The sequence below is a fragment of the Limanda limanda genome, chromosome 19 (assembly GCF_963576545.1).
Source record: "Limanda limanda chromosome 19, fLimLim1.1, whole genome shotgun sequence".
NCBI lineage: Eukaryota > Metazoa > Chordata > Actinopteri > Pleuronectiformes > Pleuronectidae > Limanda > Limanda limanda.
In genome coordinates, this window is record NC_083654.1 from 12040715 (window position 1) to 12063102 (window position 22388).

Below are 22388 nucleotides of genomic sequence, written 5' to 3' on the forward strand. Positions count from 1 at the left end.
TTTGGAACATGCATGGGTATTTCATTTGGACAGGCATCAGTGTGATAAGAACTAGCTAACATGACTGAAGACATTGTTTGTTCCATGTCCCGTGGAGGAGGATTTATGACCTTGTGGCCCCCCCCAGGGGAGAGATAGAGACGCTTTGGCTTCACTTGTGGGGAGCTGTCGTCTCATCCGTATTTAGATACTATCTGTGGGACAGAACAACGGGTCCTTGCCCGCAAAAAATGTCTGCAGTCTACAGGACAAATTTCAAATCAGTCCTCACAAAGATGGATGAACAAGAGTGTACACACACGCACGCACTCACCCACACACAACAGCAATCATTCATGAGCACAAATGTCCACGTATCATCTGTCTGTCTCTGTATGATGAAATCCCCCTGTCTGCAGATGTCAGATGATCTCTGGAAGTTGTGTAATGACAAACACTATCCTGTGTCAAACAGACACACACACACACACACACACACACACACACACACACACACACACACACACACACATTGTAGAGTTTTGGGGGAAAAGTCAACTGTGAACACTGTTACATCACATCACACCATGTTACACACCCTGTCCCACTGCCCTTGTCCTCCACAAACCTCTTTCCCTCCTTGTCCAGCCCTGTGCCTAAACTGGCTCATGTGTGTGTGTGTGATGGAACGAATCTTTGGCGTGCCTGCCTAACATTTGACATAAACAGGTGTGAGGGAGACACATGGAAAAAGGACACAAGGGGAGAGAACGGCTGGGGAGGGGCGAGGTTGTAATATTTCAGCTCTGGCTTAGAATTTGTTCACAGGCTGCCTGTAGCTGTGTGAGTATGATTTAAAATGTGCGTGGGTGTGTGTTTGATTTTACACAGTCTTATGATATAGTGCTCTGGGACAGCACTGTGGACATGACGCACATTAAAGTTGACTTTTCTCTGGCAGTCTCAGGCCAGGAAACTCCCTTCCTGCACCTTAAGGAACCACATCTTCTGGATAGGCCACGCATTATAGCACTAAGACAACGCTGTCCATCACATGATCGAGCACAGACAGTATCTACAATCTCCCTTTACTTTCCATTGAGTTTAACTTTGAACTGTGTGAACATGACAAAATCAATTCTTCAGGCTAGACTGCTGCTGAGGTGGTTGACCTGAAGACGTGATCACAGCTGCTAAACTGTCCAGACTGTGTTTGGCCTTAACAAACAGTACTTCAGCTAAGCAGGCTTGCGTGAATGTGTGTGTGTGTGTGTGTGTGTGTGTGTGTGTGTGTGTGTGTGTGTGTGTGTGTGTGTGTGTGTGTGTGTGTGGCTGTGTGTGCAAATATACACTCCGCTGACATATGCAGAAACCCAATGGGCATGTGCTGCAAAACAGGGTTAAATCCCAGAGCAGCCAGAAGAGAGTGGGAAAACTATAAACCAAGGAATGCTGAAATGTCTTTCCAGCTGTTCGATAGCTTCTCTGTGCATCTGTGTGTGACTGTGTTAACGATTCAAATGAATTAACATCTGGACATTGCCACTCCCTACTCCATTCATTCACTCTGCAGAACCATCACCTACGTCACAGGCTGCACTTATCTGCATTCACTCTCCCATGGAGCTTGATTTCAAGACAAATTTAAAGGCTCAGTTTGTGGGATTTTGTGACATCTAGTGGTGAAGAGTCATGTTGCAGCTGAATACCCCTCACCTCACCTTCCTCTTCCAACTTCTAACCCTATGATAGACAATCTGTGGTGGCCTTCAGTTGTCATAAAAACTCAAAAGATCGATTGAAAATGCACTGTAAGAAATTAGTAATTATTTGATTTATTAACAGAGAGATGCAAAGTCTTCAGCTTTGATTTAAAAGCTGCTTCTCTATGTTTGCTTTTGACTCAGGGGACAGACAGCAGACAGCAAACCTTCTCCAGACGACCTGAGGGGTCTGGATTGTTCACAACATAGCAGGAAGATCAGAAATGTAGTTTGGCTCCAAACCTCTTAGTGCTTTATAAACAAACAGCAACTTGAAGTGCTCAAACCGTCCAATACAGTGAGGCTCTGTGAGGAATTAAGACCTTGTTAGACCAAATGTGAAGAGAAGAATTATTTATGTGGTAGCAGTTGTTGGCATGCACCGAACGACTGCACCATCGCCTTAATGTGTGTGTGTGTGTGTGTGTGTCTTGTGTTACCGCTGCAGATGGAAATCTCATTGCATTCCTTGACCTTGTGCACCGACAACACATTCAAAAAACAGATGGACAGAGTTAGGACACTGCGTTGAATCGGTTCGTCACATTTCCTTCCATACTGGAATTTCTTTTCTTTTTTTTCTTGGTTAAAGAGAACAAAACAGATGTGGACAAGACTACAGCTTGATAAATCTGGTAATATGACAAGATCTTATAATGAGCATACATTTAGTACATTTAACGTATTAAGGTACTAAGTATAGACAACAATCAACTGCACCAAATTTTCCCTGACTCATAAAGATTAGTCCCTTTAACATGTCTGGTCTTTTACATCAAGATCCATGAATTATTTTCTGAGAAATCAATGAACGCACAATGTTAAATAGAATAAAAAAACATTTCTGGAGGCGCCCCCTGATCTGGATCTGCACTAGAACGTTATGTTTTTGTTCTTGGATAATGTTCCTTCACCATCAAAATTTCATGGAAGATTGATTTATTGTAGCAGATGTGTCTTGCAGTGTCCCAGGTCCAGTGACTTTATGATATAGCTCTGAGGCCCCTGCAGGGTGCTGTCTATCGGGGGTGGCACCTGTCGCCCATTTACCCTTTTCTCTCCCTCTGAATGCCACTATTACATAAGGGCAAATGAGCATGATTCATTGCGCTGAAAGACTCTTCCAGTTAACCACTTGGCCCCACCCTGGATCCCAATGCCGGAGTGACACCCATAACTCATCCACAGCTGCAGGGATAAGATGCACGTACACTTGCCTCCTCTGCTGGCTGGACCCTGTAAGTGCACCAGGCCCATATCGATTCAGCAGTTGTGGGCATGATACTGAAGACATGAAATCCCCACTTCTTTATGTGAGTGACAACTCAGTGCTCCAAAATTACAATAAAACACCACATAATACATAAAATGATGCTCAGTTATAAAAGCTTAAGTCCCCCTGTTTAATATTTGTGAGCAATATATATGCTTAAAAGAATACTTCAAAATCAAATGTATTTAAGTAGGTATAAGTGCTGATATATATAATAAATATATTAGTGTAATATATATAATAAGCAATATAGTCAAATACAGTTCTAATTATGTAAAACAACTCTTTAGGGGACAAGTTATAATTGTTTATTAAGAAATTAATAAATAAACGCTGTGCATGATGACATTATAGAGGGTTTATATAGCTTTATGAATGCTAAAATTGTGTAATTATAGCGCACTAAAATCAATATACATTAATACAGGCTCCCCACTTTCTCTAGTTATAAGTAATATTAAGATGTATAAAAATCCATTTTAAATGCTTGAAGGAAAAGATTAAAAAAAAGATCTTGAATTAGGGCAAGGTGTGAAAAAGAAGACTTTAAATCGTTATGGATCAGCAGTTGTGATCATGTTGGTTTTCACTGGAGCAAACACACATTGTTAAGTCTCAGTGGTGAGTCCCGGATATGAAGCCACAAGAGGACTCGTTATTTCCTGATCCAATATTAACAGTATCCTTGGAGACAGAGCCACAGGGGGGCAGTGTATTAAAAGATCAACTGGATTCTGTGTGTGTGTGTGTGTGTGCGTAGCAGAGTATTGGATTCCATCACTGAAACTATGGTAACGGCCCTTGAGACTGGCAGTTCCTCTCCCCCTGCTGTCACTGTGATTTTTCACCACAACTTTCCTCCAGTTGTTGTGATATAAAAGGTTTTGTTGGAGCCTTCAGTTTTCTTTTCCTTCTTTAGTTCAAACAGCAAAGCTTTTAACGAGGGCAGTAGCTACGGGTGATCGCATACAACCGAGTCCTGTTGTCTGAACTGTGTCCGAGAATATGTTGGTTTCAACCTGGAGGAGTTTTTACTTTCTACAAACACACGATTGATAAGATGTGTGTTTGTAGGTTCAATCATTTTTAACTAATGTGTGTATAAACCATAACAAGATAGCTCCAGTAAAGAGTTGACAGAAAAGGGAGCGCAAACTGAGTGATGAAAGGTTCTTCAAAGTTTATATATCTCATATCTTTTGATCTCAGTGTTCTAGAGGGGACATAGTTGAAGTGAGAGTCATGAACTCGGTCCACCGCCCATTCAGAGCCCAGTATGTAAGGAGGAGAACCTTGAGGTCAAACCAATGTGTCACAGGCAACCAGTGCAGAGCAGCTAGAACTGGACTAATGTGTTCTCTCCTCTTGGTTCTAGTTAGAAGCCGAGCTGCAGAGTTCTGAATGAGCTGAGTTTCTGTATTGTTTTCTTCGAGAGGCCTGTAAAAGTCCAGTTGGCTAGAAATTAAGTCATTAATCAGCTTTTCAGCATCTGTCTGATTTATAAATGGCCGAAGCGTTGCTATATTTCTATGGTTTTGTTCACCTTGTCAATGTGGGCCTTGAAACTCAGATCTGAGTCTAAGTGTAACTTTGGATTCAATTCAAGGAGTTAGCTGATCCAGATTATTTTCTTTTGATTTTGGGCCAACTAAAAGGATTTCTGTTTTATCCTAATTGAGCTTTAGAAAATGATTGCTCATGTATTTATTGCTGAAAGACATTTAGTGATGTTAACTGTTCATGATGTATTGTTTGTTGTCTGACATTGCAACATGTATCCAAACCGTACAATAAAGCCGAGATCAGCATATATGGATCGGAAATCACAGATTGTGAAGGCGGATCTTGATAATGTTGGCAGGTTGTCATGGATAGTGGTCGTGGATCGTGATGACGGATTGTGGTGGCATCTGAACTGACATACAATACGCCTACTCACATATTTACTGACACCGTTACTGACATCTCCTCAATTCAATTGTCATTGTTGCTCCCTTCAACTCTATCAGACATTTTATCATGTACAAATACTTTAAACATTGACTCACTTTCTATTATGTTACAAACTGTTTCTGCTAATCAATTATAAATTGAAGTTGTAAATACTGTTATTTTGTTGGTGTGGTCAGTTACACACAGCATCTCTATTGCACTTCTGTCAATCCTGGGCTGGGATCCGTCTCATGTGGCTCTCTCTGCGGGTTCTATGTTTTTTTGGTATTCTTCTTACTCTTGTTGGAGGTTAAGAACAAACAAATTGTGATACAGTCTTTTTTTAGCTGATTATAAAAATAAGCATCTGTAATTAGTATCTAATTACTGATGGGAAATGGCATGTCCTCCTGGACAGTCTTACAACAACATCACTTTCATGCTTTAAGGAAACCAGAGCCAGTGTTTGTTTGCTCTAACATGTGTTTATTGTGTTGCAGTGACCTTAATGGAGAGGTGTCGTTTACTCTGAAAACCTCCACCACTAACTCCTCACACGCAACACTCATCTTCTCATCACTGTTCTCAAAATGAAATAAATGCTTTTCCGGCAAATTCCTTCAAAATACAACGTTCATGAATTCAGCTGATCATTTCCTAGCTTAAAGTAGGTCTGTAAGACAAGATTGGAGCATTATTAAAAATAGAAAATAGATAACAACCACTTGTGGATCCAGAAAGGTGGGCTGCTTGATATCAGAGGACACCAACAATTTAATGTTGTGCTTTTATTTTGACTGCTAACTCGTGGTTTCCGGTACAGCTCCGTCCTCAGAACTTCAAACCTGACGTGTCGCCATGGTAACCGCTGTAGCTCCGGCAGGTCCGGTGAGGTCGCGGTGCATCCCGCTTCAACAGGAGGAGAACAGCAGGAGAACATGGCCGCTGCTTGTAGAGGAATAAAAGTGAAGTAGAGGAAGTGTCAGTGAGTCAGAGGGAAGAGTTCTGGTGCTTTGCTCTGCAAACACATGACGCCGTCACAGAGAGGCCGGTATGACGCCAGATGGAGAATGGCAGGTGAGTTGATGGAGACACGTCTGACCGGATTTTTAATTCCACTTCAAATTATTTTAAACCCAAACATCTGTCACAGTCAAGAGTATGTTAGAAATTAATAGTCTTATCTGGCTTTAAAGTGCACTTTCAAAATGGTCTTTGAGCAGGAAGGCCTGTATTGAACCACAGACAGGCCACCTTTAATAATAATAATGATACTAATAGACAACAACAGCTAATTGTACAATACAAAATCTAAAATCCAAGACAGCAGATAAATTGACACGACATTCCGGTAGTAAAAGTAATGGCAAAAGAAAATGTTAAAAGGAACAATAAAGGTAAGAAAAACTAAACAATCAATTAAAAGCCATTCGGTAAAAGTAGAAGAAGTAAGATTGTTGGTCCTGAAATTATTTTCTAGACCCCATCCCATAATAAACACACACCCAGACCCCTGAAGGTCCCAGCGTTTCCCCCAAAACGCCAGATTAATTCTTTCTTGACTGGTCACAGCTGTTTTTTTTTATGAGCTGTTTAGGCCATGTAGGTTTTTTGAGTCCACTCTTCTTGTTAAGTGTGTGTTTGTGAGTGTGACTCTATCTGTGTGTGTTTGTGACTCTTTCTGTGTGTGTGTGTGTGCTTTTGGTCACTCTCAGGGGGTTAGTGGTGTCTTGTTGAAAAGGAGTGGGGGGCCTGGTCACGTTAGAGGTACAGGGTCTTGTGTTTCTGTCTGCTGTTCCGGCCTGTCGGCCAGAAAACAATCGAACCCTGACCGACAGGACAGATAACATCTCTCCGTCTCCCACGGCGCCAGAAAGTGAAACGTCAAAGATGCTCTGTGTCTCTAATGCCTCATTAATCATGCAGATTCAGCTGAGCCCTAACCAGGTCAAGCAACCTTTTGTGTAGATCTGTGTGTGTGTCTGCGTGTTTGCATGACTTAAGGAAACCTAAATAATTCAGCCAGCAGGGACCTAGGTGCTTGAGGAATCTCAAATGGCCCTTGCACTCGGTGTGATGGAAAACACTCAAATCTGATCGGCCGGATTTGTTTTCACACAAGTGCTCGGGACGAGGAACTGGTGTTGTGTTACTTATGAGTTTTACTTTGTGTACAAGAAACCCATCGGTGGGGGGGCTGACGTCACTGTTGTTAAGTACACTTTGAATAATCCAGCACTTGGGTTCTGTCTTTGTTCTTCCACCCGTATCCTCCTCTCTCTTCCTCCTGTGTCAGCTCCACCTAACATTCCCTCGTTGAAGCGTCCTGGTGGGATATCCCAGCCATGGCCCATCCGCCCCCACCCTGCAGGGCAGGTCCATAGGTCCCACTTCCTACATCCTCCTCCTCCACCTCCTCCATCCACTCATCTGCCTCTTTTCCACACCCGCCATGCGGAGGAGAGCGCTGAGAGGCCGCGTCTGGTCACCATCGTCCACCCCAGTGGTCGGAGTACACTGCGGAAGGTAAATAAATCTCACTGGTTTCCAAAACATCAATAAATTCTAATAATATGTCGATAAATGGATTTTGGTTCAGATGCTTTACAGGTGAAGTAAAGAATCTGGGAAGTGCTAAGTCCATTAGAAGCGTTTTCTTGATAAAGGGCTAAAGACGGTGTCATGATGGAGAGCCCAAAAGTTGGACCTGCAAACCCTTTATTGGTGTATCTTTATCAGAGAATGATACCAAATTACCAATTTTCATAACTCGGCTGGGATTTTTGTGTATCTATAGGTAACAGTCCTGTTGAACCGCAGGGGCGTGGTGTCCTTCGAGCAGCTGCTGCTGGATATCTCAGAGGCGTTGGGGTTTCCTCGCTGGCACAGGGCAAGAGTTACACGCCTCTACACGACCCACGCACGAGAGGTGAGGCTCAGCAGCAGTCACACTGACCTGCAAGGTGAAGCTTTGGGGCAAAGGTGCACTGATGGGCCCCCTTCTTCTATGTATACAGTTCTTTTCATGCTGGACACAAGGAACCTCTTTATGACAGGACCTAGGGTGATCCAATAAAATGGGAGACACCTTAAAGCTCTTAATTGTGTGAGAGCACCTAACCCACAACGTTAACCTACAGGAAAAATCAGACTAGTAGACCTGGAGGGCCCTGAAGTTATGGGCCCCCAGCTCATGCACTGACCTTCACTTTACAACAATCTATTGACTGGTCTGGGAAGATAAAGTACAACACAGGGGCTTACAAAAATAAATGTGGACACTGGGCTTATGAAGATTAAGCAGTATAATTTCACAGCTCCTGAAAGATGGTTTTGAAATTCTGATTATTTGGGGGCAGCTAGAAAGGTCGTCCTCTCCGCGGGGGCCATTTGAAGAGTGGGAAATGAGAAAAAACATAAAACTTTTGTGTACACAACTCAGGCTGAGCTACACATCTCTTCTTTTATGCCTTTCAGGCCGCTCCAGATTGCTATTTCTGGAGAACAACGGCAAAAATTCCCATCTGTTATTTCTCTACTTAAATAATTTCAATAAAAGACTGGAAAAATTCGAAAAAAGGTGCAATCGTCTTATTGTCCAAATACAGTTTGTTCTCCCGACCTGTTGACATTTCTTTCTCTTTTATTTTGGTAGGTGAAAGGTGTGTGTGATTTCTTCAGAGGAGAGGTGGCCTTCCTGGCGCTGGGGAAGTCACGTCCAGAGCTGAGCAGCATGGAGGAGGCTCTGGAAGAGCTCTTTCCAGATCATTCCCATTACCAAGCTGACGCACTCCGGGCCTGGGAGAAAAGACTCATCCCAGCACCAGACAAAGCTGCTAAGGCCGACAGCGGATACAGCGAGGGGGCAGAGAGCAACGACACTAACCAAGAGACACAACAGGACACAAATACACATGTCAAAAATCATACTAATACACACAAACGTCACAATATCGCACACTACCCTGACAATTATCACCCAGATGTCCAGAAGTCTGACAAAAAGAGTTCTTGCAGAAAACCAGCTCAACCTCCCAATCACCTGCAGAGGCTACACGTGAGGGGCGGGGTCAGAGAGCGACAGCCTTCCATCATTGGTCCATTTAAACATGAGGAGGGTCTCAGAGAAGCAGAAGTCCCCTCCCCCACACTGTGTGAGAACTGCTTAGCGATAAGAGTGAAACATCAGGGGACAGAACGGGTCAATCCCCTGTCAGGGCGGGTCCCACTTCCTCCGGTGGCGAGAAAGCAAAAAAATAGTTCTCATACAGAACAAGAGGTGAGAAAGGTGGATGTTCCTCTCAGCCCTCCACCTCCTCAACCAATCAACAGGAATGAGGAGAAGAGTCTGGCACGGTCACACCTTTTAAAACCACTTCCCGATGTGGGTCCGGCACAGAAAGAGGCACAGCAGGTGACGACCTTTGACCTTCGTTCAGACGGCAGCAACGTCCCCCTGTCAGATATTGAGCGTTGCTACGAGATAGGACGTGTGGTCGGAGACGGGAACTTTGCGGTGGTGCGAGAGTGCCGCCGTCGCGACACCGGCCAACCCCTCGCCATCAAGATAATCGAACGCGCCAAGCTGATTGGTCGGGAGCACATGATGCAGAACGAGCTGAGCCTCCTGGGAAGCCTGTGTCACAGACGCATCGTGCGGCTGTTCGCTAACCACCACACGCACACACACTCGTACCTGGTGATGGAGCTGGTGAGCGGGGGGGATCTCTTTGAGGCCATCAGCGAGCGGGGGAAGTTTTCCGAGGCAGAGGCAGGACTGATGGTGTCAGACATGAGTGACGCTTTAAATTACATCCACGTCAAGAGCATTGTCCACCGAGACCTGAAACCAGAAAACCTGCTGGTGGGTATCAGGTTCAGTGCCAGGGAAGTAAATATGTTGCCAACATCTTCAGTGTTAATCCATGTGTTCTGGTTAGCTCCTTTCTGTCTGCCGGAGTCTCTTCTTTATATGCTCAGTAGGGGGAGCCAAAGGACAACATCTAAAATCCTTAACATGGTACCTTTAACATTTTTGAAACAAGATGATTGGTTGCCAATTTGAGTTCCATCTTCATTTTATATTATACATCTTACAATTTATTCATATAGACTATAGATTTACAATTTTAAGGGGCCTGAGAAAAAGGAGTGAGCCAGTATTCAGCTTTAACTTGTTGTAATCTCGTGTTTCGCTCACTCACTGACTATTTCTGTCTGTCTCCTGTTATTTCTCAGGTAGAGCATGTGGCCGGTGGCATCTGCCGGCTGAAGCTGGGAGACTTTGGTCTTGCTATGGTTGTAACTGAACCAGTCTTTACCATATGTGGAACGCCGACATACGTAGCCCCAGAGATTCTCTTTGAGACAGGTCAGTGCTGCTGCTGCAGAATCAAATACTAGTGTCTAAATAGTGTCTTTTTGCCACTGTATATGGGTCTTTTTTCCTTATTTATACCATCCTCCTAAAAAAAATGTGTGACTTAAGTATGCTTTTATTCTGAAAAGAGTTGTTTGTGATTTGCCCAACAGGTTATGGTGTAGAAGTGGACGTATGGGCTCTGGGTGTTATCCTCTACGTCCTGCTGTGTGGCTTCCCCCCATTTCGCAGTCGGGATCGGGACCAGGAAGAGTTGTTCCAGCTAATAAAACAGGGGGAACTACACTTCCTGTCCCCCTACTGGAACCCCATCTCAGAGGGTGAGAAGCACAGACATGTAGTGACACAAATGCCTAAACATACAATCACACTAATACTTTATCTAGTTTTGTTTGCTATTCTGTGTGTATGTTTGTTTGTGTGCAGAAGCCACAGGCCTTGTCAGAGCTCTGCTTCAGCCAGATCCCAGAGTGAGGCTGACAGCTGAGCAGACCCTGCTGCATCCCTGGGTGGAGGCGATGGCTTCGGTTTACAGCCAGGGGGCGCTCACAGACAAAACCCAGAGGAACACTGCAGACACCGGTGCAGAATCAGAGAGAGGTCGAAGAGCAGCTCAGACCAAAGCAACAGAAACAACAACAGACAAAAGATCAGGAGTCACTGGCAGAGAAGGAGAGATGACACACAGAGAGCTCAGCAGAACTGATGCGAGACAAACTGAGATGAAGACAGGGAGAAGGCAGGATGAGGACAAAGCATCAGCAGAGACAAGTGCAGTTCACCACATATCTACACAGATCAAAGATCACACAGAGACTGAGGACACACCTCGTCAACAGAAACCAGACTGCACCTCTACAACCAGCATGGAGCCGAGCGGGCGAGAAATACAAGCTCCAAGCCCTGAAGTGTCAAACACAGGCTGTGAAACAGGAAGCCCGATCAGCCCAGGAGGTGAAGGCAGTCATCTTGGAGCAGAAACTGAACCTCTATCCCAGATTAAGACACAGTCACAACAAAACAGCCAGCAGCAGACACCTCCAGATTCACCACAACACCACCCAGCCTCCCATCCAGCGGCTTCCTCATCTTCCTCATCACCGTGATGAGCCGCAGCCTCACACCGCCGTCATCCACCCACCTACACAGACACACTGTCCTGACCTGACTGTCAATCTCGTGTTTAACTGTGTGATTAGATCAGAGTCATCACTTTCATTGTTACGGACAATGCAGCTGATTTCTTGCCAGCTGAATCCTTGAATGGCCCCACAGATAATGTGATGTGCTCTTTCCGGGGATTGAATAGCACCTGGTTTACGGGGGAGGATAAATCTCATAAATGTGTGTAATCCATTTACCCTGAAAAGTCATAAATCCATCATGAAATGTTGTGATGACCAAGGTGTGTGTGCATCTAGAGGAGGACGGGACACTGCACACTGTTGAAATGAATGGAAAACACTTGATCGTCTGATATTTAAACATATTTTGTCGTTGTTCCTAAAGCTGTTGTGTATTCATGAGATGATGTTTTAGCACATGTCTGGAGTGTTTTTGTTTCGCTCGACCATCTGTCTTTTCAGGCAAACCATGTTTACCTTGGAGTGGATGATATCATGTTCCTGCCGTAGCTATTTTTGATTGCAACACTGATCTGCCCTATAGTCCATTCCTAGAAGTCTGTGTATCATTTAACAAGCAACATTAGTGTACTACATGTTCATACGCTAAAGATAACTTTATTTTGCTCATAGTAAAACTTTGCCATATCCACCGCTCTTTTGCCATCTTTCTATCATGTGTATTTTTAGGGCCCGACCACCGACAGTGTCAAGGCCCTGTCGCTTTTTATTTTATTATTAAGGCAAATTAATCCTATATTTGATGGCTTGGACACATTCACAATCTCACCAAACTTCGCAGGCCTGTCAGGCCTGATGAAAGTGTACGTATTCTGGAGTCATTTGAAATGGGTGTGGAAAAAAGGCTCAACAGCGCCCCCCTGCTAGCAGAAATTCGAAATTCGGAACACGTGTATCATGACCGACTGAATAAAAAAGTTCTGCTACCAATTTGATTAAAGCAACAGGAAGTTGGCCATTTTGGATTTTGTAGCCAATTTGCACGTTGTGTATTTAACAAACGCCTTCTGGAGCATTAATCAGATCGACTTCAAATTCGCTGAGTGTTATCTTAACAAGATGAGATTAAAACTAACTAAAATTGTGAGTTTATGTCACACGGTGTGACTGTGGCGTGGTGACAAACATTAGTGAATCATCATTAAAACAAGAGGTTGTTGTATCCTGGACATACTTGGTCCAATTGACTCCAAACTGGACATGTATGACAAAAGTCCCAGCCCGATGACATCTACAAAGAAATAGTTACTTAAAATCACAGCGCCCCCTGGTGGCAACAGGAAATGTCTTGCACATCTTACACTCTAATGTACTCCTCGTCCAAAGAACACTTCAAAGGATTTATTAAGCAAAGAACTCCTTGTTGTAAGTTAGCTTTATATCCACAGTGCAAGTGATCGATTCGTGTGTTGAACTGTTGTAAAGGTGAAAGATTTATACGATCTGAAGAGAAACAAGAGTGTTTTACCTGAAACGATCTATCAGTCTGTACGGATAGTGATAGCACCACCTGCTGCCAAACGGAGGTAAGCCTCGTTTCACAACTTTAATTGATTTACAGTCAATTTTCACCGTGTTGTGTACACGGAGAAAATTGGATTTCGTGGACTGTAATGCGTGATTAGTGGACGTGTTGTCCAGCAGCGCGTGATGGACGCAGAAAGTGACACGTGTATCCTTCCCGCCCTAGTTACATATATTTTCAGAAGGCCTGTAGCCCACCACAGCTTGCTGTTAACTGTGTGATGACAGACAACCTGCAAAGTAGTGTCCTGTGTTAATATTCTGAGAAGGCAATCTGTGGTTGGATCCAGTGGTAAATGATGGAAGTTGCTCAGCATTCAGGACGCAGTGTGCGACCACACAGAGCTCCTGTGTAACCTGTGTGTGCATAGCTGAGGGTGGTATGGCTCCATTGACATTCCCCGCACACCAAATAAGGCATATCTGTCTGTCCAATGGGAGGGGTCACTCCTGTCCCACCCGATCGCAAACAGCTGAAACTCATGACATCCTGCCCCGAGTACACTCGCACAACCCCCCACCCTATAGGCCCCGGGAACCCTCCCTGCCCTGGAGGCTGCTGGGGCAGTGAAGGGATGGAAAGGCTTATAAACACTTCTGAGCATCAAAGGGCACATAAGGGTTTCCTTGGATCAACATCAGCATAAATTCATTTGAACACAGACCCACATTCACATAGTCCCCTGCAACCAGTTGAACCACTTTGCTGTATAAACATGGGGGGTTTGCTGTGAAGTATTTGTTTGAAGTTGTCAGAGTGTTACTAATGTGTTATAACACACCGATCTGGCTAATACTCGTTGTGGACGTATGCATTAAGGCGTCCTCTCAGCGGAGGGACCTACATTTGTCGCATATCAGGTTCTGGTCACCTCTCGAGCACTGCCACACACTGACCCGCAGGTGCCTAGTGCGCAGGCGCAGTTCAAAACTCTTTAAATACCCCAAGTCATCTGCCACAACAAAACATTCCGCTGTCAGCCAGTTCCCTGCTGGAGCAACACAGAGAGGGGCCGCGGCAGATAGGTGCAGCAAAGAGACAGATTCACGTCCTAACACGCTGCTCCAGAACCGGGCCGAGCCGTACCGAGTCAGACCCGGAGCGGTGAGCGGCCGAGCGGGGTGAAGTCGGGGGAGACGGACAGGGGAAGGGAGGAAAAAAAAAAACAACAAAAAAACAAAGATGGCTGTGTAGCCGGAGAGACGAGTTCCAACAGAACTGTCTCCAGCCGCGGATCTGAGTCGTCGACAGGTCCCGTGGACAGTCTGCGGGTCCCGGAGAGGGGACGGTGCCGAGCTGAGCCGAGCCGGGCCGAGCCGAGCCGAGCCGGGCCGCGGGCACGAGCCTGTGATCTGCTGTCACTGCGGTTCACAACAGCTGAGGGACGAGTTGTTTTTGTTCTGCCCGAGAGGACTCTGCTGTGTTTGTGTCCACGTAGCTAGCTCGCTAGCCTCACTGTAAGTCCACTGCTCCGGTCGACACTTGTACTATATTCACTCCCGTTATTACACCGTCGTTCGCTTGTTACGCGCTTTCAACTTCCGCAGTGTGCGGCGGCATTAATACCAAGTTAGCCCGCATTCCTGTGTGTGACAGCCCGCTGCCGTAGCGCTAGCCCGGCTAACGCTAGCATAGCTGTCAGCTGACCGTTAGCTTGACAGGCTGCGAGCTAGTCCCGAGCTAACCTGCTAACGGTTCGGGCTCAGCGTGGCCGCCGCAGCTTCTCCCCGGACGGTTCCTACTAGACACCCGTCGCCATGTCTTCGCTGGAGGAGAGGGACGTGGGCGTTGCGGCCGCCCCTGGCTCCTCCTCGGGAGGCCTGGGGGTCGGGGCCGTGGGGGCAGCGGTGGAGGCTGTCGCCGGGGTCGCTGCCATGCAGGAGGAGGTCGGCATGAGACGAGACGGGCCCGAGCCCGACCCGGACGCGCCGCCCAAGAAGCGGGTGCGAGTGCCCGAGGGAGAGTCAGGCAAGCTGGAGGAGAGACTGTACTCTGTGCTGTGCTGCACCGTGTGCCTAGACTTGCCCAAGGCGTCTGTATACCAGGTAAACAATGTGTCAATCACATACCCCCCCCACTCCTCATTACCCCTAAACAGCAAAGCAGCTGAATCTCACACTAGAAGACCCCCCAAAGCCCACCCTACCCCACCCCACCCCAGAGCCAACCTGTTGAATGTGTTGGCCAGCTCCATGTATTTTTAGTGATACTAGATCCAACACAGGCCCTAGTGTGTACTGTAAACTGAGACCAGACACACCCAGGCCCTGGTGGTCAGCTGTGCAGGCTCCAGTTCATAACATTATACTGTGAATTATCCTCAAATGACCCTCGGCCAAAACCACACTGCCAGCCCCCACCCCACCACACTCCCAGAACACAAACATCTAGGGTTTAACACATATCCAAACCGAAATTTGATTGAATTCAGTCTGCCCCTGTCCTTCAAGCCAGCCCACTACCCTCCTAATAACCTCAAACTATTGTCAATGTCAAGTTATCACATTTTTCAGTTAGTTTCACTATTGTTGTGACATGCAACATCGATTATAAAAAGTTATTTCACAGTTATTAACAGTAAATTGTAAATACAACTTGGTTTCCTTCCAACACACAATATTCTGCTGTAAACAGACACTTATGTAAGGCACATAGGCATACAAATCCCACAGACATTTGCCATCATTTAAAGAACAAAGTAAACACTTCTACATATCTCCACATTATAAAGTACATATTCAGTTGTAATCTTGCCGTAATATTTTATACAATTATTGTTGGGCGACCTAATCCAGTCCATTGATACAATTTATAATAAATCCAAACTGAAATCAATGGAAATGTGCCTAATGACATTTTCAAAAAATAGTGTTTTGATTAAAGTCCCTGTTTCCTACATTTTCACAAAATATCTGTCATGCAGTCCCGAAATAATCGGAATACAATAACCCCTTGTAACAAATTATGCAGGCATTTTTATCGTAACATTTGGCATCACAGTTTTAAGTCTCCCTTAAATTGTCCAACTTTAGTTTTTTTGCAGCTTGCCCTGCTCAGATACTTTAGCCACAGAACCGGTGCCTATACCCAATTAAAAAAACTAACAAAACATCAACAACTCAGTTATGTTTTCACTTAAAATCCAATTTTATTGACCCGTCAACCTTTTCTCCACCACCAGTGTACCAATGGTCACCTGATGTGTGCAGGCTGTTTTATCCACCTCCTGGCCGATTCTCGTCTCAAGGAGGAACAGGCCACGTGTCCCAACTGCAGGTAAAGTTCCCTGTAGACACGAGCACTTCCTGAGTGAGGCAGACAGGACTTCAGTGTAGATACAGAGCGTCACAGAGTGCGTCTTGGTAACTTAAGTCTCAAAGTGGATCTGGAGAGATTGTTATATAGTTGTTAATTCAAATATTGTTCATATTTTGACTGTATGCATTTTCTTTTACATTTCCTACATTGTTTGTGTAGGTGTGAGATCAGCAAAAACCTGTGCTGCAGGAACCTGGCTGTGGAGAAGGCTGTCAGCGAGCTGCCGACAGATTGTGCCTTCTGCCTAAAACAATTCCCCCGCTCCAGCCTAGAGAGGCACAAGAAAGAGGAGTGTCAAGACAGGTACACACCACAGAGACATTCAAACTCGCAGAACCATAAACAAATCCATATTTTCCCCAAAGTAATAATCTACCAAACCTCTGTTACCATCTTAGTATAAAGGATGAAAACGTGTCTGTTTTATTTGTGGAAAAAATGTACCTCAGTTTTGACATATTTGTGGGAAAACTATCAAATTATTGTGTAAAACAGAAGAAGGAACATTTATTTGTCTGTTCAAGCAGATTCACCAGTAGAATAAATTCAGAAAATGTATTTATTCATTCACTAAATCAGTATTGGAAATAGAATGGGACCCTTGCCTTTACTTGCTAAATTATATCCCCAGTTTTCAAATAAAGTTAGCAAAGAATTATATTTTTGAAAAACAAATCTCCAACTTTTAAGATTTTTAAAGTCTTTATGAATTGTAGTAAACCATGAAGGTTTATTTCTCTATTTACAACTTCCATTTGATATTTTACCACATTGGTAAAAAAAAAAAAAAGATTCTACCTCTGACATCAGAAGTGAAACAGAAACATTAAAATGGAAGCTGTACACACTAACAGTGAAAACAACATGACTGAACATGGACCAGTGTGTGTGCGTGTTTTAGATCCGCCCCTCTTCCTGTCACATGAGGTTAATGTTGTGGAAGATTGGGGGGGAAGCGTGTGACTTATGAGGAGCAATAAAAGCGGATGAAAACAGCTGATGTGATTACTCGCTGCATGCGTTTGTTGCCTGTGATACCTCGGCTGTTTAAATTTGCATGCAGGAAATCCTATGGGGTTATTGCTATAGCAACAGGTGACCCCTTGTAGGACAGCAGCGCCAGTGCTGGTGTTGCCATGACAACAACCATGGCAGTCACAAGGTGTTTTTTGTCAGGTCAGGCAGAAAAAAAATGTGCTGCTGATCTCCTGTGAGGATTCCAGCTGCCTCTGACATAAATTTAATTTGACTGTTTTCAGGAATAAGCTCAACACTTCTTTAAAATGCACGTTTGAATATGAAACTCTGTATTTTGTTTAGAGAAACTACTGTAAGTGATAAGTATTTTACAAAAAAAATCTATTAAGTATTGAATCCAGGTAAAAAAAACTGTTAAATCTCTGCTTGTGGTTGATTTAATCCTGGTTGTTAATGTAGGATGAAAATCATCCATGTGGTTTTAATTATTCTTAGTTCACTACTGACGTTATCCTGTACCATTCACATTATTAATACGTCACTTTCACTGGAATTAAGTAGCTGGTATTGTGTGAAAAGCACCTCTGTGTAGGATGTAATTGATATTTCTTTCCTTGAGCTTGGCTATAAGTACACTCATTAGTCCACTGTTAATTAGCCACCTTCGATATTAGTACATTCCACTCACTGCATTAAAGTAGCATGTCTTTATTACAAGGCACGTCTTTGAAGGAACTTATTTATACAAAGTCGTGTCATTCCTTCCGTCCAGTTTGTCCACTTATTTCCATGTTTTCAGGGTGACACAGTGCAAGTACAAGAGGATCGGCTGCCCTTGGCAAGGTCCGTTCCACGAGCTGCCGGCGCATGAGGGCGAGTGCTCCCATCCCACTAAGACTGGCACAGAGCTGATGGGAATCCTGGGAGAGATGGACCAGAACCACCGCAGAGACATGCAGCTCTACAACACCATCTTTGGCCTGCTGTGCTACGAAAAGATCGGGTTTACAGGTACAAACATATTAGAGCTGAATGCGGCAAAATTGTTGTGAACTTTAGGAAAGATAAATAGAAAGACAACTAACCGTATGATTCACTTCCTTACTCTTTTTATTCTTTCCCTCCCACTCATGACACTTCTCACCTTTCCAAAACTTGTCTCCCACTTCTGTGTCCATCCAGAGGTGCAGTTCAGGCCGTACCGCACTGATGACTTCATCACCCGCCTGTACTATGAGACACCGCGCTTCACAGTTCTCAACCAGACGTGGGTGCTGAAGGCCCGCGTTAACGACTCCGAGCGCAACCCCAACCTCTCCTGCAAGCGCACCCTCTCCTTCCAGCTACTGCTCAAGAGCAAGGTACACATCACCCGTCTGTCTGTGTGTATTTTTAAAGTTTTTGGAGCTCGTTTTCAGAGCTAAAGATGAGTCACTGTCCACCAGTGTCTGGTTTGGAGTTTGGAGCTGATCTGATAGGTTACAGAGTGATCATTATCGGCATGGTAACAGAAGTCAATGCATGCTGTAGAATACCGATTGTCTTGCCCTGCAGTTAAGTGGCCCTCTGGGTGTACAACACAAAAGAAAACCATTGACCTTAATCAATAATAGAATATCTTTAAACAACCAAAACAACCAGATTTAATAACATTAAAAGACAAAGTAAACAACCTTGAAAGCAGTCCCCATGCTTGAAGCCTCCTCTTCTGATCCTGGCACCGAACCTTTTGAAGAGGACCCCCATTCCCTGGTCCAGTGCACCTCTTTGATGAATGGTAGAATCAGAGTGTAGCTACAAGAAAGACAAGAAAGGAACAGGGTCAAAGAACAGGAACACAAACACCCCTTCCCTTAAAACAAAATAAAGTTGTATTAAACCTCACTGGCAAAAGAACATTTTACAATGCATTTTACCATTGCTAATATCAGGCTGTATGTTAACAAGTCATCATGATGTACGAAACAGAAGCCATTTGGAAATCACAAAATAAAAACAAGCACAACTAGTTTATGAGCATGTGGACCAATTAAGTCAAAGAGAGGCACAAACATGATCACAACACAAGAGGGCCAACTCTAGCCATACAACTGGGTGCCACTCCCACTTGACACAAAATGGCTACCACCATGAGGTGGACAAATGTTACTACATCTACCTACATAGGTGAGCAGGTATACCACCAAAAATAAGACAGTCAAAACAACAAAGTGGATGGACTCAAGTTTGACAGATGGTTACATTATTTATTCTTTTTGGCAAAATACTAATTCAACAGGCAAAACCATCATTCACAAGACTAAGCCAATTTAAATCTAAATATATGAAATGATCAGTCATTCTATCAATAGGAAACAAATATATCCTTGATAAACTGAAATCTGCCGATAACACCAGTCATGAGAATGTACTGTTTGGGCTTTTCTGCTGACTCACATTTTCCTTTCCACGCCCAAATTCCACCTCAGCACAATTCTAAATCAATGTTTCTGCTACTCAAGGCTTTTATGTTGTTGCCGAGACAAATTACCATGGCAACATAAGAGACAAATGGCATCACTGGAGCTGACAGGGCAACAGTGTCTTGTTATTGTAAGATAAAGCCAAGATTTAAATTCACATAATTCATGTGTCCACTTTGGTGTCGTCAGTTGTGTTACTGTTCTGTGTCTCATACTCGGAAGCATTATTGAAATAATAAAGATACATTTGATTTCAACTAATCAGTATTGTCACTACGTAGATCAAAATATAAAATAATAAAATGAGGAGACTGTCATGAAAAGACTATTTTGAGCTTATGGGTAAAAAACGAATCTGGACTCCCATCTGATCTCCATTGCTGACGTCAGTGTCAAAGCTTCAGTTCTGTTGAGTCGATGTCGTGGCTGATACAAAGTGTTTGTGTGTGTGCAGGTGAATTCAGCTCTGGAGTGCTCCTTCCTGCTGCTGAAGGGCCCGTACGACGACGTGCGGATCAAGCCTGTCATCCACCACCACTCCTTCAGCAACGACACCAATGAGACCGAATACGTCCATCTGCCCATCTCCGATTCGGTGGAGTGCAACAAACTGCTGGCCGCCAAAAACATCAACCTGCGCCTGTTCATCTTCCAAGTCCAAAAATAAAAGAGTGAGGGAAGAAGAGGAGGAGGAAGAAGAAGAGGAGGAGGAGGAGGAAGATGGAAAGGACGAGGAAGAAGGATGGTGACGTAGGAGGAGGGGCAGAGAGGAAGGATGTGATGAAGATAAAAGAGAGACACCACTGAACCACTGATACCTCTTAACACCTACACACACACACACACACACACAGTCGCGCAGGGTACACACGCTTCCACACACATTTATATATATTTACACACACACACACACACACACGCCACTAATTACACTTACCTCCTTTTACAAGATAGTGAGACCCCTTGTTTGGGGGGAGCTGTGCGTTGCTATGGAGATGGGTGGGCATTGATATTGGAGGGGTGGGCACAGGTGTTGTGGTTGTTGGGGGGGCAGCGAGCGGGGGTAGGGCACGTTGTGAGGCGGTTGGTGTGTACCTTGGGGAGGCTCTCTGAGGTCAGGCTTTGTGTTGTGACCTTTCACCCTGTGACACCCGCAGCCAAAGGTAGCACACACACCAACCAAAGCAGGACTCGCTGGGTGCAGTTGTTGCGCTTGTGTATTTGCGCGTGTGTGTGTGTGTGACACAGAGAGAGTTATGTGACGGACCCTGGGGTGTGGCCCACGCTCTGCTTTGCATGTTCAAATGTCCCAAACCATGTGATAATGTGAATATAGAGCGTCTGAAACTAATCAGCTGTTCTGAAGACATGTGAAGGGGTTTCGAGAGCATGATCGTGTGCTTGTGTGTGTGTGTGTGTACCCCCCCCCCTCAGCTCTACACAGTTTCATCACTTCCTGTTTAGGCAGACGCTCTCAAACTTGGCCAGAGCAGACGAAAGGCGTCGGCATCCCCACTTCAACCTTCTTTTACATTTCAACAAGAGGAGAGTTGGCTGCATGCATATTTTAGTTCTTCAACTTATTCCTCCAGCTGTGGTTATATATAACCTTCGACACTAATATCTTCTTTTTTCTTTTAAGATGGGTTGTAGCGTGGGAATGGCTGCCTGTGTGAGTGTAACGTGAGTGGGTGTTAAACACAATCCTGAAAGTACAGGACCATCGAGACTGGAACCGAGCTGCGGGCCCCAGGTTCACTGTGTGTCAGTTTTAGAACTCCAACTATTTTATTATTATACTTCATTGTTTATTGGATAAAACCATCACCGCACAAAGTGACAGTTTTTCCAACAAACCAAAAGATATTTTATTAACCATCAGCAACTCCTCACATTTGAAAGCCTGGAACTAGATAGTCTGGCATATTTAAAAGTGACTGAAATGATTAATCCATTATCAGAACAGTGCTGATATCATATTACTGTGTTTTATTTTATTTGTGGAACTAATCAGGGTAGCTCCTGGTTACTGCTTATTTAATTTCTTGCTAATTTGTTTGGGAATTTGCCCCATTGTAACATTACAGTGTAAATTTATGGCTGTGACAAAATCTATGTCCACCACTTTAATTATTTTTGCTGATATTATGATGCTTACACAATATGTGCTTAACCTTTTTATTTATAAGCTATTTTTTGGGCATTTATTAATCGAACAGTACGAGTGTGACAAGCGTCTAAGGGATGTTGGAACCTAACAACAGCCACTGCAGGACGACTCCAGCCTCCATCTGTGCCAACTCACCTGGTAGCGTGGGCGACCCACTATTTTTTTTCTTCTTTATGACACAATCATATATACACTGTATACTTTCCCATCATGCCCTATTACCTTTTTGGGTTTATTTGACCAATCATCCAAAACTACGAGTGTTAAAAATCAAGGGAAACCTACTGTTTTGGTCAATTTTTCCTCAAATAAAATTGTGTTGCATTAAGATCACAACAAACGTTGTGACACACAGACAACCTGGGGCCTGGCAGTTTTCCGGTATGAGAGCACCGGTTGGATTCTGGGTCCTTGTGTGAAATATAAAGAAGCTGATGGAAACCTGAGGACGACAGGAGCCCAA

At 44.3% G+C, this 22388-nt stretch overlaps 2 protein-coding genes across 2 annotated transcripts; both read left to right on the forward strand.

Moving 5' to 3' along the window:
* The first annotated feature begins 5975 nt into the window (after positions 1 to 5975).
* On the forward strand, positions 5976 to 11433 carry dclk3 (doublecortin-like kinase 3). The gene is made up of 7 exons (XM_061093353.1): positions 5976 to 6024; positions 7244 to 7473; positions 7745 to 7876; positions 8603 to 9811; positions 10186 to 10318; positions 10480 to 10647; positions 10754 to 11433. Exons 1-7 carry the CDS (start codon positions 5976 to 5978, stop codon positions 11431 to 11433), a joined length of 2601 nt encoding a protein of 866 aa, XP_060949336.1.
* A 2531-nt stretch (positions 11434 to 13964) lies between these two features.
* zftraf1 (zinc finger TRAF-type containing 1) lies at positions 13965 to 20754 on the forward strand. Its single transcript, XM_061093033.1, has 6 exons — positions 13965 to 15042; positions 16179 to 16273; positions 16475 to 16618; positions 18093 to 18304; positions 18476 to 18654; positions 20210 to 20754. Exons 1-6 carry the CDS (start codon positions 14755 to 14757, stop codon positions 20420 to 20422), a joined length of 1131 nt encoding a protein of 376 aa, XP_060949016.1. The 5' UTR covers positions 13965 to 14754; the 3' UTR covers positions 20423 to 20754.
* The last annotated feature ends 1634 nt before the right edge of the window (positions 20755 to 22388 follow it).

Coding starts and splice junctions, on each gene's coding strand:
- dclk3 (XM_061093353.1), top strand. CDS start 5,976: ATGACGCCGTCACAGAGAGGCCGGTATGACGCCAGATGGAGAATGGCA. Junction 6,025..7,243: donor CGCCAGATGGAGAATGGCAG/GTGAGTTGATGG, acceptor CTCCTGTGTCAG/CTCCACCTAACATTCCCTCG. Junction 9,812..10,185: donor TGAAACCAGAAAACCTGCTG/GTGGGTATCAGG, acceptor GTTATTTCTCAG/GTAGAGCATGTGGCCGGTGG.
- zftraf1 (XM_061093033.1), top strand. CDS start 14,755: ATGTCTTCGCTGGAGGAGAGGGACGTGGGCGTTGCGGCCGCCCCTGGC. Junction 16,619..18,092: donor AAAGAGGAGTGTCAAGACAG/GTACACACCACA, acceptor CCATGTTTTCAG/GGTGACACAGTGCAAGTACA. Junction 18,655..20,209: donor AGCTACTGCTCAAGAGCAAG/GTACACATCACC, acceptor GTGTGTGTGCAG/GTGAATTCAGCTCTGGAGTG.